At 34.4% G+C, this 12,466-nt stretch overlaps 1 protein-coding gene across 7 annotated transcripts in view; it reads left to right on the top strand.

Annotated features, from left to right (window-relative positions):
* Positions 1-12,466, top strand: part of NOX4 (NADPH oxidase 4) — a 168,117-nt gene that overhangs the window by 56,515 nt on the left and 99,136 nt on the right. For all 7 annotated transcript variants that reach the window (XM_053925250.1, XM_053925246.1, XM_053925249.2 and 4 more), the window contains 2 exons: positions 160-232; positions 3,898-3,978. In XM_053925250.1, the coding sequence (XP_053781225.1) occupies positions 160-232; positions 3,898-3,978 (154 nt within the window). The remainder of the gene's footprint in view (positions 1-159; positions 233-3,897; positions 3,979-12,466) is intronic.

Below are 12,466 nucleotides of genomic sequence, written 5' to 3'. Positions count from 1 at the left end.
TAAAAAAAAAAAGCTTTTTTGAAAGACAGCATACAGGAGATATGTGATTTGAAGTGGGCTTCCCACAGAGCAGCATACTACTTGGGATTTTAAGGCAATGATTTTTGTATTTTTTTCTCAGTATGACTTAAGTAAGTGTACTCATGTACATTTTTGTAGTTCCGGGCCTGACAGGAGTGTGCATGGTATTGGTGCTCTTCCTGATGGTCACAGCTTCTACGTACGCAATGCGGTGAGTGTCAGAGTCGCAGTTTCCCTGTCTACTGCGCAGATTGTTGAGATTTCCTTCAGGCTACCTTCATTTTCATGTGTAGAAACACACGACTAAACAGAATGCTTAGCCAGTGCAGTACTGTGATGAATAGACAACTCTGGGTAACTAAGAGTGAAGTATAGACATTTCTGTATATATCATTTCCTGTTTCTGAAAAGTCTCTTTGTTTTACCCAGATATTCTAGGTTGGTAAGCAACTGTGTATGGAGACTCTTTAAACTAAGGAACTTTGAGTTCTTCAGGAGCATTCTTCTGGGGGATAGTGTGTCTATGAGCCTGGGATTGAATTCAATTTGTATGCACAGGAACGTATCACTTAAAATTATTTTATAACTCATTTCCTGATATGAGTTTGCTGTACTTTAATGTATTCTAAACAAAGCATTGGAAACATGGTTAGTTGGCATCTGCTAAAATAATAAAAAATACCGGCATCACGTTATTCTTCTAGTTAAGAGATTTTGAGCAGTTGCAGATCCCCATTTCTGTGAACAGTCACGTGTTCTTCCTGGATACAGCTGTTTTTCACAGTATTTTATGTGACTGGTGAAACTTCTTGGTTAAGAAAGCAAAAAGAAGAAACTATATCATCTTCAAAAGTAGTCATTCTATTTGTTGAGATGTGAAATATAACAGAAACACACTCACACACACACACACACACACACACTTTGGAAATAATTGCTCTACATCGTGCTCAAAGGAGTCTATCCTTGCACTTCTGAACCTCTGTGCTCACAAACACGAACCACAGAAATCTCTCAAGTAAACTCACCACTCAGATACTAATGCTGTAAACTTCCTGGTGTTATGTGTATATATTTCATTCTTCTTCGTTTTGCTCACTCATTCCCCATGTCTTACCTCCACCAAAATCACTCTTTCTCTTCCTTTCACACTCCTGATTTCTGTCTCTTCATATACATATATTTTACCCAAATTGGACCATATTATATATACTAGCTTAAATCATCTATTTACTTCAAGCCCGTTTTGAACATGTTTTACTTTCCTGATGGCACAGCGTATTACCATGCAGATGTGCTTGTACATTACCCTCCCAGTCTCCTATTGTTGGGAGTTTTAGGTGATTCCATTTTTTTTCCAGTATTTCACTTGTGGAACAAACACTCTGTCCATATGTCTTTGCACACTCTTTCAATTACAGCCTATGGAACAAGACCTAGATGGAGAATGGCTGGGTCAGATGGTGAGCCCATTTTCGTAACTTTTCTTAAGAATTAAAAATCACCTACAGAAAGGCAAATCTCTAATATTAGTGCGTCATGGTGACAATTGTGTGGGAGAACTTTTATTTTAGTTGGGTCAGTAATTCATAAAAAAGCTTACTTTTAAAATTTTAGGAGTTCTGGAAGAAAAATTAGGATATCTGACATTTATTTATAAGATTGAAGATATATAAATGCTCTATATCCAGAAAAAAGAATCCTTAGTTGAGTGATAGTATTATAAAAGTCAGCTTTTCTTCTCAACTGAGCCATTACATAAATAATTTGGTAACTGTGTCTTGTTAGTTTTTCATTTGTTTAAAAGAGATTATAAAACTAACCGCTTTTCTCCAAGCTTCACTGTGAGAATCATGAAATTCTTAAATGGATCATGAAGATAATTTTCTTCTACTTTTCTCTTTACTTTAAGGAAATAAAACATTAGAGAAAACAGGTGAATAAATATGACTTCAGTATTTGATTTCTGACATGAATGCTGTCTAAAAATTCACCAATGGTTCTGTATGTGTCAGTTATTAAACTAAGTAATATATTCTACTAACAAATGACAATAATACTAATATATTTCCTCATCTCAATAGACTTTGAAGTGATAGTTGTTAAATCTGAACTCTAATTCTGAATTAAAATAGTTAACTAAAAGTCATTTCCTTTATAGAATTAAAAATATAAAAACCAGAACTGAGATCATACTTACCAGTGAATTATGAAATACATTCCTAAGAAAATCATGATAAAGCCAAAGTGATAGTTTAATTCCATTCAAGCATGTCATTATTTACATATGGTAAGAAATTAAACACTTAGAATTGTCAAAAAGAATCCAGCAACAAACTATCATTACTTCCAGAAAGGTAGGTATAATTGACTAGCCAGAAAATCCAAGAGAATTGTGGGAAAAAAATAGTGTTATATCAAATAAAATAATTGAAATAAGTAAATGAGTACAAAACAACTATTAAAAATTGCTTTTTATATAATAGCTATTATCAGTTTGAAAATTGAATAAAATAAAAAGATTCCGTTAATCATTGCAACAAAAGCATACAATATCTACAGATAAACTTATAAAGAACTAAGCAAAACCTGTACAGAAAAACAACACTTCACTGAGAGAGAAACGAGTAGAGATTTGAACAGACTGTGTAATGAAAAGAGGAAGTTCTTCCTCAGTCATTTTATATTTGTTGCAGTGCCAATCAGAATCCAACATAGGTTGTTTTGTTTGTTTTCTTCCTTGATTTAACAAAGTGATGGTGTTATTTGACAAATTTTTATTACAGTTATGTGGAACTTGTACATTCTTAATTTGAATAGTTTACTCACAACAATGAAAGAAAATCCCCCATAGCAATAGTTAAGTAATAGAAGAATTAAAAGTGTGTAACACACAAATGAAATAATGCCCAATTTCACTTACACAGAATAAGTTTATTCTAAACTTTTTATTAAACTGTTTATTCTAAAGTTGGATTCGTAGTTGATGAACCTGTTTTCAGAGAGCCACGGGCAGTGCGTCTCAAAAGCATTGAAAATGTGCGCCCTGTGATCTAGCAATTCCACTTGGGGGAATTCAGACTAAAAAAGAGATATGTGCAAAAAGGCACATGTTACAGGATGTTAATGATTGCATTCACGATAGCAAAAACTGAATGAAGTAAATGTGAATCGTTGGTCATTGCTTACACCAGGGGTTCTAAAAGGATCTAGGGGTTGTTTCAGAAGCTTTTAAAAATACCTGTCTTCCACCTCCAAGATTCTAATATATTAACATCCACCCAGACATATATAATAACTGTCATGTTTTTTACTTTTCTCAAACATTCTATAGATTGTGTTTATCATACTCCTGCATTTTCAGTCTCATTGTTCTGCAGGACAGTAGCTACAAAGAGATGTTCTTAAGTTATACGCAGTGCAGAAAATGAATATAAAACTTTAACGAGCATTTCTTTAATTTCTCTCAATTGGAGTTCTCTTTAAATGACTCTCAAAATATTATTGGAATAGGAGCCTTAGTTGTTTTAAAATCATTTGAAAATTGAGACTATTGATAAAAAGGCAGCAAAAATACACATAAGCAGACTATAACTGCTGCTTAGCCCTACATCATAATAACTTTAAAATAAACAACTTATTTCAATTATTTCCATGTGTCTTTATTTCAAATAGAAAAAAAGGCCTTCAAAATGATAGGGTTATTTATAATTTTATCCATTCTCTCTGCATGGTATGTAAATACTTTGGTATAATACATAGATCTCAGATGAACCCATAATTGAACTTTATTCAGTTGTGACGTGTTTGAAATCCACAGTCTTTTTAGTGAAATGGAATGTAAAGTGACATTGAAACTGTTATTTGTTTTTCCAGAGTTTCTCAGTATGACATCTTCTGGTACACTCATAATCTCTTCTTTGTCTTCTACATGCTGCTGATGTTGCATGTTTCAGGGTAAGTTATAAAAATATATTTTTTAAAATGTATGCTTAAAAATGGGGTAATAAAAGATACATCTGCAGGAATTTCCACATAGAGTGTTAAAATTATTTGGTTACTTGGAATTGAGGGTAGTGTCAAGAATGGAAGGAATAATTTTATTTTTAGCATAGCATGTTTAATGGAACTAGTATAAAAATATATTAAAATTGGTGTGGCTCAGTGGATTGAGCACTGGCCTGCAAACCAAAGGGTCACTGGTTCAATTCCCAGGCAGGGCACATGCCCGGGTTGCAGGCCAGGTCCGCAGTAGGGTGTGCGTGAGAGGCAACCACACATTGATGTTTCTCTCCCTTTTTCTCCCTCCCTTCCCCTCTGTCTAAAAATAGATAAATAAAATCTTAAATATATATATATATGTATATATATACATATACATATACATATATATAAAAATTGAAAGAGTTACTTCTCCCACAATGTTATAATTTTTCAAGCTCCCTATAGCTATATCCTGATAACTTCTTTAACAAAGTAAGAAGTGAAGAACTTCTAGAAGATATTGCAGTATTTCTATTTTCAGGAATTTCTTATGAGTCTCTGCTGCAGAATTTGTCATGATGGAATTACCAGGGTTTAGTTTAGAAAGGCCTAGAGGCAATAATAGTTGTAGAGAAAGCCAAAGATTTACAATGACCAAAGACAAAGTTGTCAAAAACACCAGAGAATCACAAAGGAAATAATGTATTCTAAGCTCGTTACAAAGAATGTAACCCAATATTCTGAAAAGTATGTGAATCCAAGCAGTGTTCTCAAAAGCACGGTGCTTGAAGTAATCCATTAGGTCAGAGGAAGAAACTTACATATTTTTGCAGGCACATATGTCTGCACGGTCACTAGAGTGGACTTGTGGTTTTGTCTCGATGCTCACACTAGTATGACACCATAGGTATCAGATCTGCAGATTCACTTCTTTTAGCAGAAGGATAGAGTAAAGGAAACAAGGAAGGTCAACAGGATAATGTCAATGGGAGCTCCCATTACTGTTCAGGAACCACTTCCTTTTCCTCTCCCTGATTTCCAAAGTAGTAACTCGGTTTTAAGATGACAAGACCACATGACTTGGCAGGGACTATTTGCCCCGGGTAAGGCTCGTACTCCACAGGAACCAGTATCTTGGTTACAGCCCAGGTCCCCTCAAGGGATGACCTCCGTTGTGAGAACACACTGCACATAGGCAGACAAGGTCTGTGAGTCCTAAAATGATTTTATAGTTCACTCACAGCCGTTCTGGTCCAGATGCATTTCACCAATAATAAATAATGTTGAGTGGTAACACAGCTGGCATTCCCCATTTATCTTAACCCCAAATGTTCCCAGGGAAAGTGGAGAATGGTTCAGGCCTTCTGTTAATCCTTTCTTCAGAATGTTTTGTAATGTACTTTGTCAGTACATTAGGTCATATACATAATTATATATTATTATCAGGATGCATGTTCAAATTTTTTCCCTGTGACTTTGGAGACCACTGGCTTAAAAAGCAGTAGTATATTGATCTCTATATCATAGGTCCTGGTTTGATTTGTTCTGTACCAAGTTCCAGTAGGGGTGTCCTGCCTGTGGCCCGCAGGCTGCGTGCGTCTCAGGATGGCTGTGAATGCGGCCCAACACAGAATTGTAAATTTACTTAAAACATTATGAGATTTTTTTGTGATTGCATGTTGCAATGTATTTAATGTGTGGCCCAGGACAACTCTTCTTCCAGTGTGGCCCAGAGACACCAAAAGGTCAGACACCCCTGTATGTAGAACATGAGAAACTGGCCAGACGTCATAATCTCAACTCCCAGCTAGCTGTGCCTACCGCCTAGGAAAAGCCATGGTCGATGAAGACTCCGGCTTCCTTCTTTTCCCTCTGTAAGGATACTGCATTCTGTGGAGAATTAGGGCACCAAGAAAGCCTGTGGTAGAGAAAATCTGCTTTACATTCTGTTCATTAAATGTTTGTTTGCCTTTCCAGAGCTGTTATCATAAAATGGACTATAAGTAAGCAGATGCTACTAATGATAACAGTAATTTAAAGCGATTACATAATACTATTTGTCAAGTAGAAATTCAAAATTATTTAGATGTTTTATTTCATTAAAGGATCATAATTTTATAAGGATACATAATAATGTAAAACCCCTTTTATAAGTGGAAAACTGAGATTTAAAGAGAGTAAGTAACTTAGTAAAGTTTACTTAATGATAGATTCTGGATTTAAATGCAGACATTCTGACTTAAAAACTCATGATTTTTCTACTAGGAGAGCACTGTACTTCTGAGAATTTGGTCTTAAGATTTCTTTAAAAGGGTTAATATCTTGATTTATCTGAGATTATGATTTCTCATCTATAACAGATGAGAGAAAAATGTAATTATTTGTCTATATAATTAATTATGCATTCTTTGGCCTTTATGTTATACTAAGTTAAAACTCTAAAAATATCTGTTTCTTTGCAATTCAAAAACAGAGTCATATTTTTAAGGTTCAGAAGTTCATGTACATTTATGTTTAAAAGGATTATATAGAGGGTTCTTTCTCCATCTTTTTGGAAGTAAAAGAAGTCATACGTAATTTTTTATTTTATTTTTTGTACAACAGTCATAAGCAGGAAGTGACTTTATACAAAGAAATAACAAAAGGAATCTATAGGCTGCATTATATATGATCAATCTATTATTCCAACTGAAGTAATAGCTCTTTACATATTATTGATAGAAATGAAAGAAATTATCCTAATACTAAAATAAGTGTTATGCAACAAAAACACAATACTATAGGCATTCTAGAGTGCACATTTTTAAATGAAGTTTAATTTTTATATAATTGGCTAATAAAATTGCATTATACAATTTAATGATATACATATATGTTGTGAAATTATTATCACAAGAAAACAAATTTACACATTCATCGCACCATATAGGTTTTTTTAACCTTTTTTTTCAGGTGAGAACACTTCATATCTAATCTATTAGCAAATTTCAAGTCTACAACACAGGAGTATTAACTGTGATCACCATGCTGTACATTAGACCCTCCACACTTATTCATCTCACAACTTAAAGTTCACAACACTGTAAAGCTTAATTTTGAATAAAGCTACATCAGTTATGCTTCTGGTGTGAGAAGAATTACTGCTGATAAATCTTGCAGCTTTCTCTAAATAGAACATTTCTCAAAATGTTTTTATTTTAATTGCTAAAGGGTCTGTCTGTAAGGAAATCTGTTGCAGTTGTTACCCTTTGTGTCAATGTTGGGGAATTAGATGTATCTTTACCTATGAAACGCCTCTATAATTTTGCTCTCTAGGATATGCTTACAAGAGTAAAGTATAGTTATTCAAAGCAGGTTTCATGGATTTATATTGAGATTCCTGCTAAACAGTGTGCTTTAAGTTCTTATCTTCAATAATTGCAGTAGTTTAGGGAACTGGAGGATCAATGTGCACTAGAAATTTTAGAAAATTGTAGGCTTCGAGGGTGAAGTGATTGGAAATTGCTGATTTCCCTACATAAGCAGATGTTTGCAGTAAGAAGAGCAATTGCTTCATATGATTTTCTAGGAATTTTCATAGACTCTCGAGTTTTGAAGGAAGCCTAAAGGTTATCTTGACCAAGACTCTGTAAATGTCCTCTATAAGATGTTTAAGTAAATAAGTCTGAAGAGCCCATTCTGTCTTTGCAAAGCTGTAATTTCCAGAGTTCTTTATCTTCAGAATCAGAATTTATTTTACATTAATTTCTGGATAGATTTAAAAATCTATGACTGTAATAGGTAGGCACAAAATAGTCAGGGGTAGGTTAAGAATAATATAGGAAGTGGAGAAGCCAAAGAACTTATATGTACAACCCATGGACATGAACTAAGTGGGGGGAATGCTGGAGGGTAGGTGGTACAGGAAGGAAAAAGGGGAGGGAATAAAGGGGAGAAAAAAATTGGGACAACTGTAATAGCATAATCAATAAAATATACTTAAAAAAGAAAATAATATAATGATAAATAATAATACAAGAATAAACAGTATTTCCCATAAAAAAAATCTGACTGTAGAAGCCATAGAAACTGAGTCACTCTCGTCTAAATTCTGTTCATTTGTTTCTTCAGTGATATGTCAAATCTCATCATCATTATAAACTTCCTCCAATAGTTAAAATTCATTCAGTATTTACCATGTATCCTACTGATGTTTGATATCCTTAAATCCTGCCAACAAGGCTGGTAAAACCTGATGCTGCTGCTGCTTTTATTCCTGTGAGAGAACAGGGGCAGGGAGAGGTGAAGTAACTTGCTGAAAGTCGCGGTGATTAAGAGGAGCTCGGGTTTGAACCTAGGTATCAGATTCCTGAGCCCACTTTTCTGACCGCTACATTACGCTGGCTGCAGTGTGGCATGGCTTCCCTGTATTGCTTTTAAAACTGGAAACCAAACTAAATGCAGGCTTCCGGGGGATGTGATCTGATGCTGGCAAAGTAGAAGTCTTACCTTCTTCACTTCAAATGTTGCACTCAGCATATTTAAGATGCAGTTACCTTGTTCCGTGATTATTAGTGCCCTTAGGTTCACCTGGTCTGCATTCCTGTTACCAATGTTTTAGATTTTTTCATTATTTATAAGCAAACTTGCTGCATGAAACCCTAAAAAACACATTGCATTTACACTAAACTCAGATGTTTCTTTTCAGGGTTCAAATGGATCCTTAAAATTTGATTTTTCTTTCTAAGAGATCATTATAGCATAGCTGTTAGACAACTACAATCCTTAAAAGCTGTAGGACCTTGCCAGATAATCTGTTCTTTTTTTTTCTTATCTACTAGATGAGATTAATAAAATCATCATAGGGTTATTTCAGGTTTACATAAGTAAATGTATTCATTACTATTGTAGGCGGAATATACACAAACTCGAGAAATACCAGTAGGCAAAAATTATATGTGTACCAATGCTAACAGCTATATAAGGAAGAAATTCCATAGTTAACTGAAAAATCAGTTTTTTTCAATTCTTGTAAATGAGACAGCACTTTTTATAACTTTTTAAATTAAATTTATTGAGGTGACATTGTTAATAACATTATCACATCCACCAGCACATCGGAAGATGCCAAGCATCCCTTTGGCCTCTGGAAACTTCAATAACCGGCACACTACATCAAGAGCTATGCATTTTATGTCGGTGCATTTTATAAATGAGGATGGGTCATCACACAAAAGTTGTCATCACTCCAACTTGCCACTTTCCCTGATATCTGAATTCAGAACACCCCAACACGGGTTGTGGTGCCTCCTTCCCAATGCTGAATAAGCTCCACCACCTGCAGAAATATGTGTGAGAGAGGAAAACACAAAACCCCGTGCTGTACATTTGCAAAAAAAGCGTACAACTCTGTAACACATCATCTGCATAGTGCACTGTGCACTTGCCACCAAAAGTCAAGTCTCCTTCTGACCATTTGTCCCCAGTTTGCCCGCTTCTACATCCCACCACCGCACTTCCCGCTGGTGATCACCGCACTGTTGCCTGTGTATGTTTTTTCTCTTAATCCTTCACTTTTTTCACCCAGTGACCCCCTCAATCCTTACCCCTTTGACAGCTATCAGTCTGTTCTCTGCATCTATGAGTCTTTTTCTATTTTGCTTGTTAGTTTATTTTGTTCATTAGATTCCACACGTAAGTGAAATCATATGGTATTTGTCTTTCTCTGACTGGCTCATTTCACTCAGAGTAATACTCTCTAGGTCCATTCATGCTTCACAAAGGTTAAGATTTCCTTCTCTTTTATGGCTAAGTCCTATTCCTTTGTGTGAATGTACTACAGCATTTTTATCTCCTGATCTAGTGATGGGCACTTGGGCTGCTTCCAAATCTTATCTATTGTAAATAATGCTGCAATGAACATAGCGGTGTACTTATTTTTTCAAATTAGTGTTTTGGGTTTCTTGGATAAGTTCCCAGAAGTGGAATCACTGGGTCATAAGGCAGTTAAACTTTTAATTTTTTGCGAAAATTCCATACTGTTTTCCACAGTGGCTGTACCAATCTGCACTCCCACCAATAGTACAAAGGATTCCCTTTTCTCCACATCCTCACCAGCACTTGTTTCTTGATTTACTGGCAATAGCTATTCTGACAGGTATAAGGTGATATCTCAGTGTGGTTTCAGTATGCATTTCCCTGATAATTAGTGATGTTGAACATCTTTTCTTATGTCTATTGACCATCTATATATCCTCCTTAAAGAAATGCCTATTCAGGTCATTTGCCTATTTTTTAATTGTATTCTTTGTTTTCTTAGTGTTGAGTTGCATAAGTTCTTTATACATTTTTGAAATTAACTCCTTATCAGATGTATTATTGGCAGGTATGTTCTCTCATTCAGTGGGTTGTCTTTTCATTTTGTTGATGGTTTCCTCTGATTTGCAAAAGGTCTTTAATTTGATATAGTCCCATTTGTTTATTTTTTCCTTTGTTACCATTGCCCGAGGAGATATATTGGCAAAAATATTGCTATGAGAAATGTCTGACTTTTACTCCCTATGTTTTGTTCTAGAATTTTTATGGTTTCGTGACTTATGTTTAAGTCTTTAATCCATTGTCAGTTTATGCTTGTGTATGGTGTAAGAAGGTAGTCTAGTTTCATTTTTTGCATACATCTGTCCAATTTACCCAATGCCATTTATTGAATAGACTCTCTTTACTCCATTATATATTCTTGCTTCCTTTGTCAAATGTTAATTGACCATAAAAGTGTGGATTTATTTCTGGTCTCTCTATTCTGTCCTATTGATCTATATGCTTGTTTTTATGTCAGTACCATGCTGTTTTGATACTATGTCCTTGTATATTTTGTTATCAAGTAGCATGATACCTCTAAGTTTGTTGTTCTTTCTCAAAATTGCTGAGGCTATTTAAGGTCTTTGGTGTTTCCATATAAATTTTTGGAATATTTTTTCTAGTTCTATAAGATATGCCTTTGGTATTTTAACAGGGATTGTATTGAATCTATAGATTGCTTTAGGTAGTATGCACATTTTAAAGATGTTAATTCTTCTGATCCATGAATATAGTATATGCTTCCATTTATTTGTGTCTTCCTCACTATTTTTCTTCTGTATTCTATAATTTTCTGAGTACTGGTATTTTGGTTCCTTGATTAAATTTATTCCTAGATACCTTATTTTTTTGTTGTTGTAATTGCAAGTGGGATTTTCTTAGTTTCTCTTTCTAATAGTTCATTATGGTGTAAAAATTGCCCCTGATCTCTGAATATTAACTGTATATCCTGCTATGTTACTGAATTTGATTACTACTTCTAGTAGTTTTCTTGATGAAGTCTTTAGTGTATTCTATGTACAGTATCATGCCATCTGCAAAAAATGACAGTTTTACTCTTTTCATTCCAATGTGGATGCCTTTTATTTCCTCTCGTCTGATTGATGTGCCTAGGACTTCCAGTGCTATGTTGAATAAGGGAGGTGAAAGTGGACATCCCTGTCTTGTTACTGATCTTAAGGGAAGTAGCTTTTAGATTTTTCCCTTTGGATATGCTGTTAGCTGTGAGTTTGTTATTTATGAGCTTTATTAGGTTAAGATATGTTTCCTCTATTCCCACTTTGCTTAGTGTTTTTATCATAAATGGGTGCTAAATTTTATGAAATACTTTTTTGCATTAATTGATATGATCATGTGATTTTTACTTTCATTATCTGTATGTGGTGTATCACGTTTATTGATTTGCGGGTAATGTACCAACCTTGCATCCCCAGAATAAATCCCACTTGATCATGGTGTATGATCTTTTTAAGTATTGCTGGATCCAGTTACTAATTTTTTTGAGGATTTTAGCATCTATGTTTATCAGGGATATTGGACAATAAAATGTTTTTCTTTGCAGTGTCTCTATCATATTTCGGTATTAAGATAATACTGTCCTCATAAAAAGAGCTTAGAAGTCTTCCTCCTCTTGAATGTTTTGAAACACTTTGAAAAGGATAGGTGTTAGTTCTTTGAATTACAGGTAAAATTTGCCTGTGAAGCCATCTGATCCAGAACTTTTGTTTGCTGGGAGTTATTTGATTATATCTTTAATTTCATCAGTTGTTATCAGTCTATTCATTGTTTAATAACATTATTTAGCCTCCATATGTTTGAGTGTTTTCAGTTTTTTTTTAAGTAATTGATTTCTAGTTTTATATCATTGTAATCAGAGAAGAGGCTTGATATGATTTTAGTCTACTTGACTTTATTAACACTCGTTTTGTTTCCTAACATGTGGTCTATCCTATAGGAAATTCTGTGTGCACGTGAAAAGAATGTGTATTCTGCTGCTGTGGAATGAAATGTCCTGTAAATATCAGTTATATTTATCTGGTCCAGTGTGTCATTTAAAGTTGCTTTGCCTTGTTGATTTTTTTTTCTCGGTCTGGAAGATCTATCCTTTGATGCCAATGGAGTGTTA

Source organism: Desmodus rotundus, chromosome 5 (genome assembly GCF_022682495.2).
Source record: "Desmodus rotundus isolate HL8 chromosome 5, HLdesRot8A.1, whole genome shotgun sequence".
NCBI lineage: Eukaryota > Metazoa > Chordata > Mammalia > Chiroptera > Phyllostomidae > Desmodus > Desmodus rotundus.
This window is presented reverse-complemented; position numbering and strand designations above follow the sequence as displayed.